General features: G+C 51.7%; 6 protein-coding genes across 6 annotated transcripts; 2 read left to right on the top strand and 4 right to left on the bottom strand.

Annotated features, from left to right (window-relative positions):
* Window positions 1-2,004: 2,004 nt before the first annotated feature.
* N0V89_003829 (uncharacterized protein) lies at window positions 2,005-3,459 on the bottom strand (the record flags this gene model as incomplete). The annotated part of the gene is made up of 1 exon (XM_056212626.1): window positions 2,005-3,459. One exon carries the CDS (start codon window positions 3,457-3,459, stop codon window positions 2,005-2,007), a length of 1,455 nt encoding a protein of 484 aa, XP_056072934.1.
* Window positions 3,460-5,426: 1,967 nt separating this feature from the next.
* N0V89_003828 (uncharacterized protein) lies at window positions 5,427-13,218 on the bottom strand (the record flags this gene model as incomplete). Its single annotated transcript, XM_056212625.1, has 8 exons — window positions 5,427-5,497; window positions 5,547-8,832; window positions 8,906-9,183; window positions 9,235-9,385; window positions 9,550-9,600; window positions 9,645-12,378; window positions 12,431-12,581; window positions 12,630-13,218. 8 exons carry the CDS (start codon window positions 13,216-13,218, stop codon window positions 5,427-5,429), a joined length of 7,311 nt encoding a protein of 2,436 aa, XP_056072933.1.
* A 533-nt stretch (window positions 13,219-13,751) lies between these two features.
* On the top strand, window positions 13,752-14,686 carry POP3 (RNase P and RNase MRP subunit; the record flags this gene model as incomplete). Its single annotated transcript, XM_056212624.1, has 3 exons — window positions 13,752-13,822; window positions 13,875-13,925; window positions 14,077-14,686. The coding sequence occupies 3 exons, from the start codon at window positions 13,752-13,754 to the stop codon at window positions 14,684-14,686; spliced, it is 732 nt and encodes a 243-aa protein (XP_056072932.1).
* Window positions 14,687-14,770: 84 nt separating this feature from the next.
* On the bottom strand, window positions 14,771-16,624 carry N0V89_003826 (uncharacterized protein; the record flags this gene model as incomplete). The annotated part of the gene is made up of 4 exons (XM_056212623.1): window positions 14,771-15,140; window positions 15,198-15,585; window positions 15,892-16,337; window positions 16,389-16,624. 4 exons carry the CDS (start codon window positions 16,622-16,624, stop codon window positions 14,771-14,773), a joined length of 1,440 nt encoding a protein of 479 aa, XP_056072931.1.
* A 548-nt stretch (window positions 16,625-17,172) lies between these two features.
* cys2 (Serine O-succinyltransferase) lies at window positions 17,173-18,804 on the bottom strand (the record flags this gene model as incomplete). Its single annotated transcript, XM_056212622.1, has 2 exons — window positions 17,173-17,897; window positions 17,946-18,804. 2 exons carry the CDS (start codon window positions 18,802-18,804, stop codon window positions 17,173-17,175), a joined length of 1,584 nt encoding a protein of 527 aa, XP_056072930.1.
* A 3,466-nt stretch (window positions 18,805-22,270) lies between these two features.
* On the top strand, window positions 22,271-23,000 carry N0V89_003824 (uncharacterized protein; the record flags this gene model as incomplete). Its single annotated transcript, XM_056212621.1, has 2 exons — window positions 22,271-22,334; window positions 22,387-23,000. The coding sequence occupies 2 exons, from the start codon at window positions 22,271-22,273 to the stop codon at window positions 22,998-23,000; spliced, it is 678 nt and encodes a 225-aa protein (XP_056072929.1).
* Between the last annotated feature and the right edge of the window lie 295 nt (window positions 23,001-23,295).

Here is a 23,295-nt window from a genome sequence, read left to right as displayed (position 1 = left end):
AAAATGGAATTCATATGGCATAAGTCTACCTACTTGGCCATATTAGTTTACAGAATAGATATAGGATATACCTAAATTTCGCTAATAGCATATACTTATTACCTACTGTAAGTACATAGATACCTGTATAGGTACAGATTTTGGTTATGGTGCAACGTTATTGACCTTTGACCGCGTAGCTTAGTGAACGGTCGATTTACCCCTATGTTTCCATTGATCAATACAATCTTAGGAGTTCGGCGTTCCCTAAACGAGATTGCAGCTTTAGCGGTAGGGTCATATGGTTTCGAATCTCTGTACACTAGATGTTAGATGAATTGTCACGACGGTGGAAAACTGTACGAACCCCCAGGAAGATCGAAGAAACACTTTGAGCGGTCATTGGGCTGCAAAGAATGAGAAGGCTGGGAAGCCTTAGTATTAGTCTTCTCGGCGTTCGCTTTCGAAAGGCCCGAAGAACAAGCGCTCGCAGGCCTCGAATGAAAGTTTGGGCGTTCCGGAATCGTTCACGGTCGCCATCATGTTCTATCAAAAGATCCTTTTGTATAAGTTAGTTACACCATTTTTGTGCGCCTATATTGAGACCTACAAGTGCTTATTTGTCCAGGTAGGCTATTGACTCGAGCAGTGATGCGTGGGCGGCAATCGTTGGCGGCAGGGGACTTATGCTGTGGCATGATTATGCACGGAATATGCACTAAGAGCTCACATGGAAGTGGTAACAATTGTCTGCCAGAAGTCCGTGCATTATTTTACGCTATGTGTTTTGTATTGAAGGGTGAATGTTGGCACACGTGACTCGAAGCTCATGAACAGAAATGTATACTTTGTTAAAAGAAGACCACATTCGTTTTGGATTTGATAATGTGCCAATAAGAATCATCAGTGTAGGAAAAGGCTTCAAAGACCTCTCTCGTGATAGAATCCAATAGTAGAGTACGACTTGGGGGAAGTGGCGGACGCGAGGCACAAGCCCACCCCAGAGTGCCGAATCTGTGCTACTATTGATCTCGTCTCTATCAAGCCTCTCTGTCAATTCTCCAGGTTATCCTGCTACATCCATGCTTGCTTGACATTTTCCCTGAGCATTTGCATATCAACAAAATGCGTACGCGACTGGGTTTAAACATTACCGCCAACAACAATCTCTAGTAGAAACCAACTATTCAGTCCAACGCGTCCACGAATATCGCCATATAAATTCCAACGAAAGCTAACAAGTACCTGACGTAGATCAAGCGTGTCGCGCTCCGATCTTTAACTACAGAGTACTTTTAGTCTAATGCCAATAGATGGAGATAGCACGTTCAGTTATGGCACCTCTATAGTACGATAGAGGAAGAAGCTAGGTTCGATTAGCTCGGTAACTTGTACGAGTATGAATAACGTTGTCTGGAAGAGCTAATCGTCAATCTTGGTGTTGATCCGGGTAGGGTATGCATAGGGCCTCGTGGCAGATTCTAGCCTTGCATGGAGCCTTATCTCGTCGCGGCCTGGACTTGTAACGCATAAAAGTGCATTGTTTGCATGACTAGATCGCTACAGCCTCGATCGAAACGCTCCAGGAAGTGTTCGAATAGGATCTTCCATAGAGGTCATCATTGGGAACACGATCCACCAGGATCGAAAAAATAAGGGCAAGTCATGTGCGATGGGAGTGGGTCAATTTTGAGGTTTCAAGGGGCGTCGTATCATACTGAGTTTCGAGTCCAAGGTATGACCTTGTCTGCAGGCGGAATTTAGAGGTGAAATGATGTAGATGATCTTGTCTGTTGCTGGATCGCCCGTCATCTGCCATACCCAAATTTCAACCGCGCAACAATGCAATTGCAAGTCACCTTTGATGGCTCTAATGCGTCCTTTGAGAAAAAGCCTTATATTCGACTATAACACGTCTCAAACGTTAATGAGATTTCTCGTACATAATCATGAGGCCAACTCCACCTGCTGCCTGTAGGAAAAAGCGCTGCAAAGACTCCGGACCCAACGTCAAAAGGGACGTGTTTACAACTCCTTCGCAACAGCCTCCAGCGACTCGCCAAATATGCGGCACGCCTCTTGCATCTCCGCCTCGCTAATGGTAAGCGGTGGGATAAACCGCAGAACATCAAACACTGAAGTACTGAGGAGCAGCATATCCCTCTTGACACACTCCTGCACAACCTTCGGCGCAATTTGTCCCGCGCCGCTCTTCTTCCTCGCTGCCTCGTTCTGGGACTGGGCAATCACATCGGCATCCTGGAATTGCACGCCCACCATCAGACCCCGTCCACGCACATCCTGGATGAGGTTGCCAGCCTTGCTTCCAGAGTTCTTGAGGTCGTTGAGGAAACCGAAAAGCTGCTTCGAGCGAGCAGCGACATTATCCAGGACCTTCTCCTCGCGGAAGACTTCGATGACAGCCTTGGCGGCAGCGCAGGCCACAGCATTTCCGGCGTATGTGCCGCCCATGGTGCCAGGCTTTTGGCGGCTCATGAGCTCGTTCGTGCTCGCGATACCGCTAAGTGGAAAACCGTTTGCAATGCCCTTAGCGAAAATTAGGATATCGGGCCGAACGCCGCTTTCCTCCACGGCGAACATGGTGCCTGTGCGGCCGAAACCAGACTGAACTTCGTCACAGATAAGAAGGATACCGTGCTCGTCGCAGACTTTGCGGAGGCCGTGGAGGAATGCAGGAGGAGCGGGAACGTAGCCGCCCTCGCCGAGAACGGGCTCCAGTATGATTGCTGCCGTGTCCGAGGGCGCGGTTTGTTGTGAGAGGGTGAGCTTGAGCTGGAAGAGGGACTTCTCCACAAGTTCGTCGATGGGTGTGTCCACAGGAAGGCCGAATTGAGAGTAGTAGGGAAATGCGGTAGCAAAGATGCCGGGCATCAATGGACCGTGGCCTTCGCCGTAGATGGTCTTGCTGCGCGTCATGGCGGCGGTCGCGCACGTGCGTCCATGGTAGGAGCCTTGCACAACAATAATATTCTGCTTTTTGGTTGCTGCCCTTGAAAGTTTGACGGCTGCCTCAACAGCCTCAGCGCCAGAGTTCCATAGGAAGACGGTGTCCAGGGATGGGTGGGGAAGGATGGGGATGAGTTCTCGGAGAAGGGCGACCTGGGCGGCGCTGAAGCCAATGTTGATTTGGGTGTGGGTAATCTTCATGCACTGTTTTGCAGCAGCCTCGCTGACCTTGGGATGGCAATGGCCCAAGTTGACGACGCCGATGCCGGCGGTCATGTCGAGGAGCTTGACGCCCTTGTCGGTGGTGATGTACGTTCCCTTTCCTTCCTCGAAGACATGCTTGGTGAGACGTCCAATGCCTTTGGTGATGTGCTGCTCGCCGAAGGCAGCGGCGTCGAAGGTGGGCTCGTTTGCGTGAGGCATGCTGGCTGAGAAGGCGCGCTTTGATGAAGGAACTCGGACAGATGTTGGAACAATCGCCCTTCGCAGGGCAGCGCCTTTGTAGAAAGACATCGTGAACTTCGGGGGCGTATATCGCGTTTAGAAGGTTTCGGTCCCAACAATATATATGGAGGCGTGGCGTCACGGGCGTGTAAGGTTGCACGTGCATCTGAGGTGTTGATTAGTGCTGCACTAGTGTGATGTCATCCATCGTGATAGGGTCTAGCCTTCTCGCTTGACCCCTAGCCCGATCGTGCTTCTCCTCCTCCAACCTCCAACGGCCTCCACGAAACCACATCGGGCAACTTTCGAGGCCAGCATGGAGAAGGCCCGCCTCTGTAGTGTCTTGCTGGACACCGTGTTCAGCCTCGACTTCCCGCTCCGATGCAACACCCGGCTTCAATCACAATATTCCCATCCACTTCTACCTCCAGCCTCATCTTCGTATCCTGTGGTGCTGAGCTCATTGCAATCAAGACATCATACGCGCCCTTGCTCATTCCCCACTTGTCCAATCTTTCCTCCTAATATGCTGCGTCCTGCTTCTGGAACTTGACTTTGACGTCCCTCTCCCTAGGCTGCAAACCAGTTCTGACGAAGCCAACGAGCTTTGCTTCTTGACCAAACCATCCTCGATGGGTGACTCAACATACACCTGCACTTTCTCCACACCCGCTGTCCCGCCTACAGTGTACGTTCTCACCGCCGTAATCACACTCACGACCTCAAAACTCCCTAACTACCTCCGCGTTCGTGACTTCCAATTGCGTGTAGCTCAGTCCCTAGCCAAATGGAAACGTACCGCCTTCTCACGGCCCCACAGTTTGTTGAACCATCTCTATCCAAAATGTACGCCTTCGAAATCCCTACCTCCCTGTCGATGTGTGCTCTGAAAGTTACTTTCCTCGAACGATCGTTCACCTTCTACATCCCTAAAATGAACCTTTTCGCTTTCACTTAGGTACCATTATCCTCAGCATACCCAGAGCTGTGCGGGGGTTGCATCCGTTTTACATCCACCAGAGAGACATTTGCAGACAAAGAGGGCGAGACCAACTAGTTGCCCACTCAAAACGAAGAGCTCTACATGAAGTCATCTAGCCGCCGGGATGGGGCCAGGAGACCCCACGTGCTGTAACATTTTTGCGTTTTGTGGTATTGCACTCTCAGCCACACTTTGCATTTAGCCTAAAACTAAGACGAGAATCTTCTGAAGTTGCTCAAGTGCCGATGCTTTCAATACGGGTTCCCTACAATGTAGCTGCAGCCATGATACTGTAGGATTAGGTGCATGGGTCTCTGCATTACCATAAACGACAATCAGTTGAGCCATTCGCTTTTACAGGTGTTAGATTCACTGCAACCGATCAAAATTTGATTGCGAGACCCAATGAAGAAAGTATCTGAAGGTTTCACTACAGCTTGCTCGAGTCAGGGTTTGCAAGGCCCAAATTGGGATGAGAGTTGGTCACACATATGTTGACATAGAAACGCAATTCACAACGCGAAAAATTTGCGTGATAAATGTGTTGCTCCCCTTCATAATCCATTAACAATTCATCATCTCATACTCGCTGTCAAGAACGCCGTAGCACACGCGTGCAGTTTTCATGACTCTAGAACTGCAATGCACTTCAATCATGACCAGTCGTCCAATCCATGATAGATAATGTCAATCCCAAACCGTGACCAAAAACGAAAATAAGCCGTACGCGCCCTCGCTATGCCATGAAGTCAAGATCAAAGGATGCCGATGCAAAAGCATTCCAAAGCAAAACAAGGCCAACGGCCCGAAGACGAGCCAAAGCTCTCTAGATCAGTGTCCTAGGTACGCCTACCACCGGTGCGGTCTTCCAGACCCGAAGATAAGTACAGAAGATGTGGAAGCGAGTGTTAGGCCCTGGACACGCGAATAACGCCGTAATTGCAATCGTTCCGCTTGACGCATCCGTGTTGTCGTCACAATGTGCCATCGAACTTTAAAGAGGAACAGGCGAGATCACTACTCTGTGAGAGCGCGAGAATGTCAGCGCAGTTCCTCAGTTTTCAAGGTCGATGAGCTCAGGATCCATGTCAGACTCACTGCCATAGTCTGAATGATCATAAGCCTCTGTCGCGCATTAGTTCTGATTCAATACAAACTGGACGAGTCAACTCACCACCCGTTGAAACCGGAGTACTTTCATCCAACGGCCAATTCTGCAATCTCAGCACAGCCTCTGACTGATATTTGTCTAAAATGACATAATCCTGTGCGTGCTTGCATGGCCCCAAGTAAGGGTCTTCTGACTCGTACAGATTATTGATCAGCGCCGCAAGCATCTCACACACCAGCACCATTGGCTGTATGCATGATCGCGCAGTAGCTCTCTGATACTGGTACACGATCTTATCGGTGAGTTCGAACAGAAGGGCTCGTACTGCTTTGTACTTAATCTTGAGAACGTCTTCAGAGGTATGTTCGTCATCTTGGTGCCGCACGAAGAGTTCTTCAAGATGAGTGGCGGTGGCTTTGCGAACGACTTCGTCATCGTAAGTGAGTAGTGTTGTTGCGACCGATTTGGCGAAACGGATCGAAGCGATGTAAACATAATCGTCCCCTCTTTCGTCCAACACTGTCTCGTTCTCGAGTTTCAAGAGGCCGCTCATGAAACGAACATTGACCTCGCCACCTCCCTTAGGAAACTTGGTAATTTGTTTGCAAACGGCATCAATAATTCGATCGACGTGAGTGGGCTCTGCTGAAGCTTCGCAATAAGATAAGGCGGCTCGAACGTAAGGATCGGAAGAGGAAGGTTCAAGTCCAACAATCCCTTCAAAAACTGTCAAGAAGAGCTCCTGCAAAAGTCGTGCATCGACAGATTTGAGCATCAGCTTGAGGACTTCTCCAGGATAGTAGACCTCAGTCTTGGTGTGATCGTATAGCTCAAGCATTTTGTCCAGGAATGTGAGGGCTCTAGTTTGGTCGTCCCAGTGGTAGAGGAAGGCTTTCTCTTCTCTAGCAAGCGGGAACTTGAAGCCGTTCCGTTCGAAATTGTCCAGTCGACTGGTTTTATTCTTTTGAATCACCGGGAGGTAGATGTCGATCCGCAATAGCAGTCTATAAACAAACTCGATTAGTCTGTTATAGATGCGGCGTTTCTTTTCAACTACACGCCATAAATCGAGATCTCGACGTTCGGCGATTGCGTGCATGCAGAAAATGCGCAAACCAAATTCCAAAAAGTCATTGTCCAGAAGAATCGCGGATTCAACATGACCAAGGTCACTGAGTTGGGAAAGGGTGAGATAAAGGTCGTCCCAACCGCGCACAGTCTGGTAAGATTCTTCGCAGACCTGGTAAAGAGACCTCGAAATAGCCATGAGTACCCCATCAGTCTGAGTCATCGAACCCGATTCGCTCTCGGTTTCCGTAGCTTCGATACCATATGCGACAGGGTCTTTCTCGCGAAGATACTGAAGGCTGTCGATAAGAAAAGCGCGGGTCTGTGCGCGCACCTTTGCGTGTATGCAATGAAGGAGTAAGTTGGCCAAAGCAGAGTGATGCGTGGCTAGCCATTTCAGCGCAACATGACAGCACGTAGCGCATGACAGCACAGTCCTCCGAAGCTGCATCATCGTTTCATCGAAATTCTCGGCGCTCTTTATACGGAAAAGCGTTTGACAGAGGTGTTCGAGTACGACATGGAGAGCTTGGGACTCTTGTTGGTGATCTTCCGAGCAAGTGCCGTGGTTGACCGTGCGCAGGTTTGTGAGAAGGAGTCGGACAAATTTCGTATGGTTGGGATCGTAGAGGCTATACTCCCGCACAAAGAGGTCGTTTTCGGCCTGGATACTCTGCTGGAGGGCCAGAGGAACAGGTACCTTGGCCACTCCGGACTGTGACGCTCCCATGTATCGATGGTGATCTTTGACAATTGCGGAGCGACGCTGGTAGAATAGCATGTACGCGCTGAATTGCTTCTGCTGGCGCTGAAATTGCTCGTCGTAAAAGCCACCAAAGGCATGGTAGCCAAGGGAAGAAGGTTCAAAGGCTTCCACCTCTCGATCGTTGAATTCAACCCATGGTTGTGAATCTGCCACGGGGCTGGGTCGCTCACGGATGTATGAATAGTAATGGCCGTTCTCAGACGTTCCTTGATGCACGAGGACGCCAACGAGCTCGAAGATATCCTCTTGATGAGGCTTTGAAGGATCGCTGAGGTGATCAATCTTGAAAGGGCTGACGTCGATCAGGCTGGGGAACTCAAATTGGTCGTTAATTTTCGCTCTTCGTAGTTCCACAAGATCGAAGTCGAAGCGCTTCAGGTGGAAGATGAGATTGTCTGGAACGTCCTTGAGGCATGTTCGCTTCACCGCGTCCACCAATTTCCCTCCACAGGATTCACATTTGTACTTGTTGTCTCCTTCCATTACGTCCCCTTCCACGAAGGATTGAAGGCTTTCGAGCAGGTTTTGTTTACCTTGTACGTCACATTGAACGACGAAGAAACTTTCAACCCGTTCAGAAACATGCTCGCACTCTTTGGACTTAATCTGGTTGATTGTATGACCTCCGTAGAAGGAGCGGAATTGCTCTTTGATGCCAGAGGCGAGCATCTGACCTTCCCACTGGTCAAACAACAAGTTGTAAAATTCATCTGCGTCCATCTGGATGTTAATATCGATGGGCGTGCCTTCAGGTGCCTTGACGCACGATGCGAATTCTCGCGGATCTGCAGATTTACGGTAACTATTCTGCATTTCAGCGAAGAGCTTCTGAGTGTGGTGCAGGAGTATCTGTTGTCCGTGCGGGTCTGTGACGTTCAGTTCAAGGATGAATTTGCGAAAATTGACGTTCATGAATAATTGCGTAAGCAGCGAGTTCATGTAACAGATAGCACGAGGATTGAACAGACCCACGTATCCGGTCGGAGCTCGTATTTCGTTGATCCTGTCGACACATAAGGCTCGCGACTCGGCGTTAGGATTGTCGATTCCGAGATTCTCAACTAAATCGAGAAGAACACCGTAGCTGCCTTGATCTTCGGCTAGGGCAAGGACGAGATCGTAAAGTTCTTTCCTCGTCTTGCTCTCCAGAACCGGCGTTAGTGAATTCGGTGATTGGCCTTCAATTACGCTGATCCTGGGCGCAAACAAAAACTTGTGCCAAATCTTGTCAATCAACGAGCTGGCATTCAAAGACTTCTTGAACGATTTCAGTGAAGAAACACAGCTAAGCAGGAGCTTGGTGAACCCAATGACGACATAATCGACTTCATCTCGACCCACTTTTTCTTGATGGTCATAGCCGAGAAGAAGTGCACTCCATGTGGCCAAGTAAGATCGTAGGGATACTTCATCTCGGTTGTGTTCATCGTACTTTCGAAAGACCTGGTCTGCAAGGTCAAACAATTGCTCCGACTGGCTGGGAAACCGAATGGCTTGTGGCAGAACGTCCGATATCTGATGCCAAAAAAGACGTCGCTGTATCAGCTTCGGTGATGGCAGATGTGGGAGAGAGACCTCCGCCACACACAGATGATATGGCTTTGGCAACGCCTTCCCGTAGAGGCTTCCTCCCATCAGATAGGAGCAGGGCGCCATGAAGGGAACCGATGTTGTCGTGTTTAGTGAAGGCTTCCCATATGCCTCGAGAATGCAAGGAGGCTTCCACGACAGTGCAGTAAGACTGGTAGGCAACAATGCCCATGTCTACCTTGCTACTCAGAGCGATAGATGCGAGTTCAAGAAGTCGCTTCACAAAACCTTGCTCATTTGAGAAATAAGCAGCCGAAACTTCTTGCGCAGGTCGCTCTGTACAGCACTGTTACTCATCTTATCATTGACGGGTGGGATGGTGCGTACCTTTGAGAAAGCCTATGAGTACACCGACCAACACACCAGGTAGAGGCGAAGGCGATGATGATGTCATTTGCTGCTCGACCAGCCCTGGGCTGAGCAAAGCCTGGTCCATGTAGCGCACGGTGTTGGCCAAGAAAGTATCGTCAACCGAGTTCTAGAGCATGTTTAGAGATGTTTTGTTGATACAGAATCCAAATAAACAAACCTTTCTCACCTGCATCTTCAGCCGATTGTCGAGAGGGCATACGCAGCATATTTGGCCTGCCAGGGCTTGTCTTGCGGAAAAAGTAAATCAGAAGTTGCCGTGCCCGCCATGACAGAATCGACGATAGTACTGTGGAATGGGAAAACGCTCAGAAAGTCAAAAACCTATTGCTTTTAGCGAAATCAATTAAGGTTCACGAGGGACTTACCACAAAGCTGATATAATCATCCGCATCCATGCATGCGAATAGCTCATCGAAATGACTCAACAAGGTGGCTTCAAATACCGAAGAGCTGCCGCTGGGGTCAAAGATAGGCTGAGAAACTTCGGCGCCGGGCGCCTTCTGTACCAGCAGTTGTTGACCACCCAGACCTAGGTCGGCAATCTTCACGTCTGCTTTTTCCAAAACACTAAGTCGTTGGCCTTTGGCGAAAAGATTGAGCTTTGTGTAACCAGTCGCTTGACACAATCGGCCGTAGAGGTCTTGAAGGCTGTTTTCGGAGCCAATGATCAATGTCTCTTTCGCATTCGTAACAGGTGAGCTGTATTTGACCTCAATTGGTTCACCAAACGGGAGCTCCACGTCCAAAGGTTCCACCTTGGAATCCGATCGCTTAGAACGGTTCAGTTCCGGCTTGCTTCGAACTAGGCTGAGTAGTAGTTTCAAGAACAGGAGAGTTCTGGCGAAGCGCTGCTCATGCTGTTGCGTCGTGGCATGAGAAATTGCGGTATCCATTCGCTCGACATTCGGCATTGTCGTGGTTCGCTCTGCTCGAAGTGTCTTGTACACCGATAGAAGCTCTTCAATACACTGCTCGACGAGGGCAACGTGCGCCTCTTCCAGCTCGTCCAGGGTAACACCTTCACTGGCGTCTATCTCAAGATAGCGCGAGGCCAATAGTCTTGCCGCACGATCTTCGATTGTCTGTGGCGGAGCCGAAAGGATCATTGCCCAGAGTAAATCAGCACCGCGAATCTGCAGCAACGTCTTAGTACCTTCTTGTGTTGTGAGGGCACGTCGTGTTGTGGGGAATCGATAAGACGCGACGAAATCGAACATGCCAGGTGTGTAATACAGCGGGTCAAGTTTGGGCACGCATACGGTAACGAGCTCTTTGCAGAATTCGTTGTTCGGTTTTAATTTTACGGCGTCCAGAAACTTAGACCAGGCCATGTCCCTACGATGGTTCGTATGCGCATATCGGCCGATGAGATGATCCCAGACAGGTTGATAAAGATCGGCCGGAATCGCTTGGCAAGCTTGGTGTATGATTAGAGATAGCAGGTCGAGTCGATACTGAAGAGCAGTCATCTCGGCGTCGAAGGCCATATCCTTCTCATTCTCGACGAATGCACACATCTCCTGGAGCACATCGCGCACCACATCAACATTGTCTTTGAAAAAACTCGGCTCTCCGTAGTGGAAATTGGACGTGAGGATGTAAATAGCTCGAAGACTACCAGTTGCTTTGGGCGATTTGCTCGCAACGAGCGAGGCGCACTCGCGTAGGAGTTGATGTCGTTCCTCCCTGGAAATGTAATTGACCATGGTCCGAAGTTGCTCAGCCGCTTCATGGTGGAGGGCAGTGGATGTTTTCGTACTTTCTCGGCCTGGAGATGTATCTTGCAACACCCTGATACAAACGTTCCAAGGCCGGGCTTCCGAAGTGATTTCACTCCAGTCCTTCTCTCTGTGGAGCAGCTTCGGAGCCAGATCCTTCAAGAAACGGAGGATATCTAAAGTATAGCTTTCGATGGGAAGCTCATACATCTTCGAGCAGAGGTAGAGTTGAGCCGTCTCGGTCATGAGGTTATAAATACCTCTAAGCATCGTCATGGTTGCGGACACCATGCGGGGATCGGAGCTGTGGGAAATGGTATTCCAGATGGCATCGGTTTGCGCGTTAGAATATCGAAGGGTGACCACAAGAAAGCCTACAATATTGCCGCTTCGAGAAATAAGCTGCGGGTGCGAATCGACACTGATAATGTAGTCGACCACCCGCTCATGGAGAAGGAAATCGGCAAGGTATTGCATGACCGGATGGCCAGTTGAGAGCAGCGTGCCATTGTACTCCCTCCACAGCTCAACGAGGGAATTGTCCATGAAGCCGATGCTCAACACACGCAACTCCATACGTCCTTTCACGATGTACTTTCGGAGAAGTTTGAACTTCCAAGCATTTGCGACCAGCCTGGGATACTCTGCAGGGTCTTCAAGGTACGAAGCATGACCGACAACCTTGTCATCTGGTGAGGCCGCCGTGGGTGATTCGGGATCTTGAAAATCTAGAAGGTCGGTCACAAGATCGGCAGCCACGGCTCCATCCGATCGACAGATGCTGAACAATAGCGAGTGGAAATAGCCAATCAATTCTCTCGCCACTCCAGTGTCAACGACCTTGCTAGGGATCTGGAGGTCTGCATCGTATTTTCGGAAAAAGGCGAGGGCATCTCGGCACAATTGTGCCTGGCTGAATACGTCGTTAAGAGATTGCGCATCCGAAGCGGTAAGAAAACAGATTATCGCGTCCACTGCTGACGCCGAGTTGATAACCATCCAGTTCTGTGCGGGGAGCGGAAGCTTGCCGTGTGCTTGGCATACTAAATCCAAGAGATGCTTGGGACCCTCAGCTTTGAGGAAGACCTGCAATAGTCGAAGTTCCATAGGTCCAGTGTCGACCTGGTATTCTTTCTGCAGCATGTTGTACAGATGCATCAACCCCGGTGCGACCAGGTTCCGCATCATCGGGCTCACATGGCGTAGATGCTTATGTGATAAGACGGGATGCGCGTAAGGTTCTTCGGAGGTCCACTCGGCGAACATGCACGCGTCAACCTGTGTGAGCCGTACAAAGAGTCGAAGATACGATGAGAAGAACTTCGTGATGATGTCTTCCTCAGACATGATGTTATCGCCGAATGTGTCTCCGAAAGACACTCTGCGTAGGTTAGTATGGCTAAACGACCCCCTGATACATCTTGAATGCTTACTTTCTGTTCAACACCCTCCCAGCCACTACGGAGATCTCGTCCCAGAGATCCGCTTGATGCATGTACAAGTTCGGCCACGCCAATGGTTGGTCCGGAAGACCATCTAGCCAGTCGGAGAGTTGAGTGAGGACATTTCCATCCAGCCCTTGACCTGCGAGGGTATTAGCATGTGTCGCAACTCATGCCAGAGCTCACTCACTACTGTGAAAGTACCGCGCGATTTCCTGTGCAGCATGTATGTAGTCCGCATCATGCGCGAACGGGAACATGGCGAGATGGGTGTCGACATCGTACTCGACATGGAAGGAAGTAGCCCCGGCATAGCCGGCCATGGGGTCGGCATCGTCGTCGTCGTCGTCGTCAATGGCGATGATAGGCGGGCTGCCCGCGGAGCTATCGCCTGTACCGTCTGCGTTGTCTACCCTGTTCGAGATGCCATCCATGGCAGCGGAAGCATCCATGTCTTCGCCGGGAGTCGCGCTTGTGTGTGCGGCGTCAGTGCTAACGGCAGCGTCTCGGGCATGCGACGATGAGGGCGGCTGCGACCGTATCGTCATCTCAACCTGCTGCTCAGCCGGGGCAGTCGTAGGTTGGGCAGAGTGTGCGTCTGCGTCTGTGTCTGCGTGCATAGCGGGGCTTTCTACACCACCGCTGTCAAGCCGGGGTCGTTTGCGGGTCAACGAGGGGTCTGCGTCTTCCATGGAGTCGCGCGGCGGCGGCGACGCGGGGACACTGATTGCGGTGTCTACAGTGGCAGACTCCATTAATTCATGATCTGGCTGACTCATGACGCAGTGATTGCCGCCGAAGATGTTTGCAGAAGCTTGGGGGCGACGCGGGAAGGCACGCGTGCCGGGGGTTGAGAGGTGGGTGGTAGGCACAAGCTGCTCTCTACACAGGCAGCAGTAGCAGCCTACCCAAATATGGTCGACAGCCTCGCGCGGAGGGGCGTAAATGCGGGGAGAAAGGGCACCATGAGCGGCCTTGTTCGGTGCTGCAGGCAGGGAAGAAAATTGGTGGCCCGTGAGCAGAATAAACAATTGGGCGAAGCTCTGGAGTTCACGCGTCCGTGAATGTCTGGAGAGCTGGAGTTTGGTTATGGTGGGGCGCACCTTCCCAGCCAATGACGTTTGCTTGGCACCCACGCTTTCCTTCATCTGCCGCTAGCGTGCTTGCCCCCGTGGCGCGTGAACGACCAGGGCAACGCTTCGAACCAGATCCACCCGTCCACTTGGGCGAAGATAGTGCAGAGAGCCCTGCTGTAGCGCGTCACCTTTGCCAATGTGCCCGGTACCTGCGTCGTTTACGCGCCACCTGCACCATGGCAACCACCGCTAGAAAGGGCTCGAAGCCGATATTCAGAACCGCACGCCCGTACACTGAGACAGAATGGTCTGCTGAGCCTAGCCTACCATGATTGAATTTGGCATGTTGATGTGTCCAGGCCAGCTCTTACGTCTGTGCAAAGACGAAACATTATGGATTTGCTGTGCAGGTGCGTTGACCACCGGCTTGTACGTGCTGGAGTATATGAGGGGGGAACGAGATCTCATGTACAAACATATCTACAACATTTGCCATCGTCTCCCGAGCCATCAGCAAAGGATGGAAACCCAAGCTTGACAATTTATCTGATCAAAACACAGCCTACTTCAGCCGTTAGGAGACCACCGCAGAGCTCATATCCGGCCCTCCAAAGGCACAAAACGGAAACGCGAAGCTCGCAAAGACGCCCAGTCTGAACAGCCAGCCAACCCACCTCCACCTCACCCTCCAGAAATCCAGACCCACATCCTCATCGGTCTCAACAGCGTAATTCGCCATCTGGAGTCCCTAGCAGCGCAAAATGCACCACCAACCGCACCCTCTCACGGCGAAGAAACTCTCTCACCTCGAGTGAAAGCATCAGATGCGGGTGCGCCACGACCTCTCGCCCTTGTACTAATCCCACACAACCACCCGCCCGCCTCCCTCCCACATGCAAACATTCCGACTCTCGTCCACCTATCCACCATGGACTCACCGCCGGAAAAGGCAACGCGCCTGCTTGCCGTACCGCCCGGTTGCGAGCCTGTCATCGCAGAAGCGCTGCACATCCCGCATGTAGGCGCGCTGGGGATTCTAGAAGGAGCACCCGGTGCAGACGCCTTGGTGGCATATGTGAGAGAGAATGTGGATGTCACGAGGTGTCGATGGATCGATGAGGCGATGGGGCCGGAGTGGAAGGGCATTAAGGTCGATACGCAGCAAGCCTAAGATCTCCCCAAAATAAATGAAGTTGTCTGCAATAGCATCGAGTTGTATTATGCGGAAAGCGACTTCATAGGGTTAAGCCTCCTGCTACACTCTATCATCGCGGAATGACCTGAAGCCCCGTGTCCCCAAGCCCAATTCAAACATCCTGTCAATTTCGGCGACTGTGCGTCCTTTCATCTCCGGCACCAACAACCAGCTGATCAGCACGCCCAAAACGCATGTCGCTACATATGTGAACCCAACTTTGCCCCTCAAATTGCCCGCATCAGGATTGAAGATATACGGCAGGGCGATGCCGGACGCGGCAACTGAGAACGCATTGACGGCCCATCCCATGCCCTGGGTCTTCGCGCGCAGCTGCAGAGATGAGGTTTCGGCCGCGACCGCGAACGAAGCGGGCCACACGCCCACGCCGCAGATGATGATGGTGAGCATCATGGATACACCAGTCCACCTGATCACTTCATTAGCGATCCTTCAAGCCGGATTCGATCACTGGGAAAGAACTTACCAAACAACACCCATGCCATCGAAACAGTTTGCGATACCAACACTCAACCACAATCCCGCGGCCACGCTCAAAGTCGATAAGATGAGCTTGCGTCGTCCGACCCTCGCCAGCACCCAGATACTTGCTACGTTGGCTAAGAGCCCAAGTACAATGCCCAGAATGAGGAAGAGGGTACTTCGCTTCGCGTCCAGGCCCACGATCTGCATAAAGTAGCTCGCCTTCGCCATCAGCGGCAGTCCCCATACAGCCTGTAAGCTGTTGATCCACAGTACGATCATCGTCCTCCTCACGTTCGCGGCGGAGAAGAACTCGTTAAACGTAGCCTGCCCCTGAGTCGCCTCTTCATGGTCAATATCCGCAGCTATTTTATCGACCACAGCCTTCGTATCTATACCCGTCGGGTCCAATCGTGCCTGCGCTCGCAACGCATCATCTATTCTTTTCTTACGTACGAACCACGCCGGGCTATCAGGGATAAAATACGCAACGAAAACTGGCACAAAGCTGAACGGCCACTGGCTGCCAATACCTGCCAAACCCGAAGGTACAAAGTCAGTGTATGTGTCCAAGAAGTGGGGATGGTACGTTCGCTCGTGTCTCAGCTAAGCGAACAAAAGACTCTTTTCTCGTGTCTTAGATACACAAACAAGAGGAGTTTTCTCCGCCTTTGCTGGAAGACACATTCACTTTGTACCTGAGAGACTTGCCACAACATAGCCCCTCTGCTTCTTCAGATTCCCGTAGATCACCAACGCGCCCATTAGCTGACCTATGAGCGTGAAAATGGGAAACAACGCCATGCCGCTGCCTCTCAGAACTGGTGGCAAGACTTCGCTAAGGTACGTTTGCGTGGCTACCATGGCAGCGCCGATGCAGCATCCCTGGCCGAACCTGCCTACCAGGAAGAGCGCGCGGCGGGCGTCAGGCGAGGAGGGGATGTATGAGACAAACATAACCGCGACTGCAAGCGCAGACACGAAAGAGCACAGTGCGAGAGAGAAGCGGCGGCCAACGCGGTCCTGGAACCAGCCGCCGAAGAGGGAGCCTAGCATTGCACCCAGAGGGGAGGAGACGTTCCAGAGGGCCAGCCAGTTGGAAGGGAGGATGAATTCGTTGTCCAGAAGTACGCCAAAGTCTCGTCTGCAGTCAAGTCAGGATGCGTGTAGGGAGGGAAATGGAAGAGAGACGTACTGAAATGCAGGGATGCCTGACACCGTCCCGACCACGACATTATCGTAACCATACATCAATATTGCGCTCGTCAATCCGAACGTAACCCACATCACCTTGCGATATCTCGTAACATTCTGCCACAGCGTTCTACGCTGGTCGCTCGCCTGGCTCGTTGCCTGGCTCACCGTGCGGTCAATGGCTGTCTCCTTCTCACCAGGCTGCCTCAACAACTGCGCATCGTGATGCACCTCCATAGTCGATTGGGTATCGGGGCAAACGTTAGCATCGCGGGCGTGGCGCACCTAAGTATGCACCCTCCCGCACTTGGGTTCGGCCCATCGCATCAGACATCCAAGCCTAAATCCTGCCAAGACGATTGGCGGATGCGATAGATTAGGGATTGGACCGTGGCTAGCAAATGAAATGTAGTGATGTTCCGGCGCGAACCAGGACGGGAAGGAAGGGTGCTAGGGCCATGACCTGGGGTTACACAGGGTGGTCTAAATGAGGAAACATCAAGTCCAGACTTCAGGATGGCTCTCTACCCGCGGAAGAGAACAAGTAGGGAGTTTTGTCAGGCAAATGCAACAGAATTGATATCTAGAAGGGCACGTGGCTCCTAGCCGTTGATATACAAATTGTAGCAGAGAAATAATTTTAGGGTGATCCAGCCAAGACATGTCGCACGGGAAGGATCTGGATCTGCGGAATTGACCCCACCGACAACGCCATGCCATGCAGCGCTATAGACATACAAATGCAAAATATACAGGGAGATGAGTACAACTCGGCCCCTCTCAGCTCATCCCAAAAATGACTGGACAGCACCTCCGACATTTTTTAGATCGAGCAAGAACGTGTCGTGTCCAAATAGACTCTTCTCCTCGCCCAGCTCGATATGCGTAACGTTCTTGTTCCCTGTCCGCTTGAGCGTGTTCGCAATCTCTTTCTGCTGCCATGCTGGGAATAAGATGTCGCTTGCTACACCTAGGACCAACGCCGGAGTATTCGCTAGTGGCTTCAGTCCAGCAACAAGATCTGCAGGAGCTGCCTCGACTGCATCAATGTTGACTTCGCTCTCTTCTGCTGGTTGTTCTTTCTCTTCATATGGCTTCTCAGGAAGGGTCAGGCTGCAAACGTCACTCTCGGCGCCCGCTACTGGGACCCGTCCCTCAAGGTATGCTTGTAGCTTGCCGGCATTGTCCTGCCTTACTTTGTTGATGCGATTGCGGTGATCCTGGCCTAGGTCGAAAAGGTCCATGGCTTTGGAAACGTACAACAAGCTGTTGGGGTCGTAGCTGAGGCACCACTTTTCGCCGGCATGGTCAAGGTATGTCTCAATGAGGAAATCTGGACACAACGCCGGTGGCCGAGATGGGTCGGCGCGTCGGCGGCCAAAGCGCTGTTCCCACTCAGGACCGCTTCGATACGTGACTGTTGCAATCTCGCGCGCAAGCTTCATGCCCGAGTGTGGAGGTACACCATCATAATAGAATCCTCGATTCCAATGCGGATCCATCATTAGCACTGCACAAAGTCAGCGTAACGTTCAGTCACGTCCGGTTCTGAACACACCTTGCCGTTGGGTATGTCTCATGGCAATGCTGTACGGGTGACTCCGCGCAGCGGCACTGATGCTCACGACCCTGCCTACCCGTTCCGGAAAGAGGGTAGCAGAGGCAAGACTAAGCATGCCGCCCATACTAGAGCCAACGCTTGCGTACAGCTTCTCAATGTTCAACGAGTCGAGCAGCCGAAATTGCGCGCGCACCATGTCCTCCATTGTTAGGATAGGGAACCTCGTCGCATATCGTTCGCCATTCGCAGGATCCATCGAGGATGGTCCTGTAGAACCGAAGCACCCGCCTATCACGTTCGTACATATCACGAAGTACTTGTCTGTGTCCAGCGGTTTCCCGGATCCGATGAAGTTTTCCCACCATCCCGGCTGCGGGTTGATTTCGGTGCTGTGTGCGTGGCTCGACGCTGACAACCCAGTGTGTAGCAACACCGCATTGCTTCTGTCCTTGTTCAAGTTTCCCCAAGTCTCATACGCAACATTGAACTCCGGAAGGATACCTCCCCAATCAAGTAGTATGGGCTCGCGCGAGCGGAAATTGAGATGCTTCCCGGTGGTATACGAGGGCTCGGGTCCAGAAGAACGGGTGGAGAGGGAGGCGGATCGCGACTCAAGTTTATCGAGGCATGGGAAGGACAATGCAGGATTTGTAGATTCGGCGACTGGCTCGGCGTCTGGCTCAGAGACAGCCAATTGGGCGCTCCGGGGAGCTTGACTGTGTAGCTTTCTAGTCGTTTGAGTCGATCGAAAAGGTGGGGAGAAGAAAGTATGCTGTTGCTGAGTTCTTTGCGGCGCAGAAATTGCTTGTCGAAGGTTTGGCCGCGCAACGGCTACAAGCCTACGCGGGAAGCTCATGGTGGCTGCTGTCGTTGCGAGGGAAAGTCCTTCGCAAGGTCACAAGAGTGGACAAGAGAGCTAGAGGCGACATGATGACGCTATTTCGCGATTATAAAGATGTCGCGCTGCTCGCATGGACGATGGGAGTACAAAGTATCGGCCAATCGGAGCCCTGCAAAATGGCGACTTTTCACGTGACCTCGGTCCTCATACCGAGACTCGGAAAGAGCGCCCTGACAACCGTATACCGCTCGCTTTCACCGAAAGTGGCGACGTTCATCTCTTGTGGGAGGCGTCAGCTGAGCTGTTCCAGCACGATATGGGGATGATGTGGCTGGCCGTTACAGTCTATTGTTCAGTGTCGCCAAGGACGACGAGCAACAACTTGCGTGAACGACACAGTATTGAGCCAGGAACCTGGTCCACGGCAAGGGGAAAAAACATCAGCGTTGGTGTCAGTATTAGCCCTGCGTTCTGTTGCCATCTTCACTACTGTTTCGTACTCTAGTTCCTGAGTCTCTCTACATGACAACAAGACTGCAAGCAAGTGCTTCATTGTTTCGAATCTTATTCTCTGCTAGTTTGAGCTCACCTTAGGGCTCTTTAAGGCCGTTTGCCTGAGTCAAGAGCTGAGCCTCACTGTTGGTATGGTGAGTTTAATTTCGTGCTCAACCAAAGAAACCTGAAGCAACTCCAGAGCCGAAGACCCGTGGAAGAGCTTCTATCATTGCAGGATGCATTTTGGGCCGCCTGGCGGTTAGATTCCAAATATCGTTGGCTAGATGCCTTGTGCATCTTTCAACCACAGCGTACGCACACTCGTTGTCCGCTCCACCTGGGTTTCTACAGAAACTGACCTAAGTACGCTATTGCCGCTCGCCGCTTTTGGGGCCGTCGGGGCGGGTATGCCCTAGTTGCCTGCTGCTGCGCGAGCGAAATAGTGTGGATAAGAAGCGTAAGAATGCGGGCTTGGTAAATCCAGGGCTGCAAAAATAGGTATGCTTGGGCTTACCATGAACTCGTAATGGCAGTAAGGGTGATCCACCTTGGCCAGCGGAGGTTGACCTAGGATTGTGCAACAATTAGCTGGCCTAAGGACACCGGTTCGATCCGAACCACTGCCTAGTGGGGTAACAAGTCTCAGAAGTCTAAAGTCGAGCTATTCGTGAGCGGCCGTCACGGTAGTGTAAACGCCACCTAGCTAGAGATCACAGAAGCGGCGGGTCGCGAGGAGTAACACGAACGATTCCCTACAAGCCATCCGCTCCACCTTTCGAAGGCTTGAGAGACATCAATTGGATGGGTGTACGCCAGGATGCCGATCCGAGGCGCCAAAGCAGTGACGTAACGCAGTAGAGGTGGCCGAACAAAAAGCAATAAGTTGAAAATGCTGAAGGGTCGAAGATATGAAAAAGCATATGCATAATCAATCGCCTGTCCACGTTCTACGAGTGCGTTTGCAATTACTGCGCCGGAACCTCACGTAAAGTACAGACATACTGCCAGCCCTCTCAAGACTCAATTCCATTTTCGGTACGCTGAGCTCGACGAATACGAAGGAATCACAAAAACCGTGACCGATCACCATGTGCATTGCGTTGTCTTCCCCTCCCCCCACCAACCCTGCCCCTGCGGCGCCTCCACTCACATGTACGACATTCGCGACATAATACTTGATGAGGATAGCGGAACCAACCCACGTTAGACAAGAAACTACACAGACTGACACGGTAAGATTAAGTCGAGTATACCTAGGTAGTTTCGCACAGGGTGGGACTTGCGACTTCAGACCCGCACGGTAAAAGGGAGTCAGCGAAAACCGTGCTGCTCGGATGGCGCCGGCCTATTCTGGCCCATACGCGGCAAACGATAGGTACTTTATCGCGAGCAGCATGCTCGATATCGGCGCAGGTCAGGCTCATGCAAGGTTATATCCATGGAAATTTGCCAGGCCCTGTTGATGTGTATTCCGGTGGAGTCAATGACCAGAAGAAGTACTCGAAGACTCAGAACTAGGTGACGAGGACAGACGAAAATGGCAAGAACATCCAAAGATACATCGCACTACAAATCAGCCTGGAAAGGCACGGCAAGAATCATGCTTATATGGTCCGTGTATTGCTCATAACTGAGGATATGCTCAAGCAACAAGTTTGCTGAAATCGCGAAGGTGAGGTAAGATCATAGCCATGAAGCATGGGACTCATCACCCCAACAATTATTCGCGTAGATACCTCTGCAGGGAGATTTACTATACGACTCTACTTAAAGGGTCTTCACAGATACTAGAGCAGCTCGAGCCGCTCCATGAGTCCGAAAGTGTTCCGGCATACGACGTTACTCCATTATGGGGCACCTGGCGTCTTTCACCCGCTAACTTCAAAGGATCTCCTTCGAGGATGTTTCGATCACGGCGTCTGAATGACTGACTCGCGAACAGTCGTGTGTTAGCGTGGCCTTGGTCAAAGCCCACGAAGTAGGTATTGCACCTGACTCAGCGATACGACCGATCGCTCTGTAACTGCCCGTGTGCACACCATCTCACGTGTAATCCCCCAAGTTTCATTACACGCCAGCTACCACGAAGGCCTCCTCGAAATGCAACGAATGTCTGGTAGGCTTGGGTCAATGGCTGGGTTGTTTGGTACACACGTGTGCTAGAACCGGGCTGTCGAAATTAGGCAATATATCTGCGGCCCAAGCACTTTCAATTATCCAACAGCGCAGACTGCATAACCGGGCACCCCACTTTTTCGAACCACACCTGGTGCACGATGCACTGTCATGGATGACCGTCAAGATTGAAGAAAGAATCGCATACTGGTCCGCTCATTGTTGGATTATCCAAGTATGCCTGAAACGACGCAAAACTAGAAATATGCTGGACTCCGACTGCTACCTCCCCACTCTAGTTGCACCAGTCAGGAAATACAAGTCACTAGCCGATCGATTTTCGCATGTACGATCCGAATTCGCCTACGCCACCTGCACCCCAGAATCTCCATCGGATCCATTCCCTATTTTCCCGAGCGCCTTGCCTCGGAAATGGTAGTCCAGCGTGCATATTAAAAAAGCTTAAACCCCGACCATCCTAGGCAGAACACCATTTACCATTGGAGCAAAATCACGTTTCGATCCTACGATAGGATGTCTCTTATACCGACCCCCTTGTATGCCACTGCAATATGGTCATCCGGCACCGAACCTGGGAATCGAATGGACTCGACCTGGTTGCGACGGCATGCATACGTCTTCATGGGGAAACGCGCGGGTGGTCGTGCGACGACTTTGTGAACTAGGTGGAGAATGAGGAAAGAGAGGCGACCGTTAGTGGAAGAATTTTACCTGTGGATAATATGAAGATGGTCTTTCAAGATGACGGGGTCGAGGGCAGCAGTATAAGAAGAACCAGCCAGCACGTCGCTGAACACCAGCAGACGAACTAGAAGAAATAATTACACAAGCTCTTCTCCATATCCCCGATATGAAGTTCCTCTCTACGGTCGCCGTCGCTGGTGCCCTCTTCCTCGAGGCTGCCAATGGACACTGTGTGTACCGCCCTACTCTTTCGCGAAAGATCTTCTATTAACAGTAGATCAGACATCTTCCAGAAGCTCACAGCGAACGGCGTTCAGGGTGGAGTCTACCAAAACATCCGCCAGAACACCAACAACAACTCGCCTGTCACCGACCTCGCCTCGGACGACCTCCGCTGCAACGTAGGAGGCGCCTCAGGAGCCTCCACAACGACTGTTTCCGTCGCGGCCGGCTCAACCGTCACATTCACAGCCGACATCGCTGTCTACCACCAAGGGCCCGTCTCCTTCTACCTCACCAAGGCCTCCTCCACCGCCGCCGCTTCCGACGGCTCGACTCCCTGGTTCAAGATCAAGGAAATTGGCCCAACTTTCTCCGGCAGCTCCTCCACCTGGGATCTCGAGCAGTCGTACAGCGTCACCATTCCGTCGTGTGTTCCTGCAGGCGAATACCTCCTCCGCATCGAGCAGCTCGCTATCCACAACCCGTACCCCGGCGGCACGCCGCAGTTCTACATCTCGTGCGCTCAGGTCAAGGTCACTGGTGGTGGCAGCAAGTCGTTCAGCGGTGTTTCGATCCCGGGGCATGTCAAGGTTACGGACCCTGGATACACTGCCAACATCTACAGCAACTTCAACAACTACACTGTTCCTGGACCGGCTGTGAGCCAGTGCTAGATGTTGGAGCGTTTACTTCGCTGTATTTAGACTATATGAAACATGTTCACATCACGGCCTTCCACTGCTTGCTATGTCTACTGAGTGCATGCTCGAGGTATGCCCTTAGGTTGCAACGGAGATGGAGGTTGAAGGAAGCATGGAAACATCACATCCTATTACACCTGATCACAGGCTTTGTAGCTAGCGTATTCAAATCGCACAGAACGTGGAAGCCATCACAACAGATACAGGGTGATTGGATAACGTCCACAAGCACGAAGAATATAAAATCCTACCACAAATGCAACACACA

The sequence above is a fragment of the Didymosphaeria variabile genome, assembly GCF_027946475.1.
Source record: "Didymosphaeria variabile strain IMI 356815 chromosome Unknown scaffold_3, whole genome shotgun sequence".
NCBI classification, from domain to species: Eukaryota; Fungi; Ascomycota; class Dothideomycetes; order Pleosporales; family Didymosphaeriaceae; genus Didymosphaeria; species Didymosphaeria variabile.
This window is presented reverse-complemented; position numbering and strand designations above follow the sequence as displayed.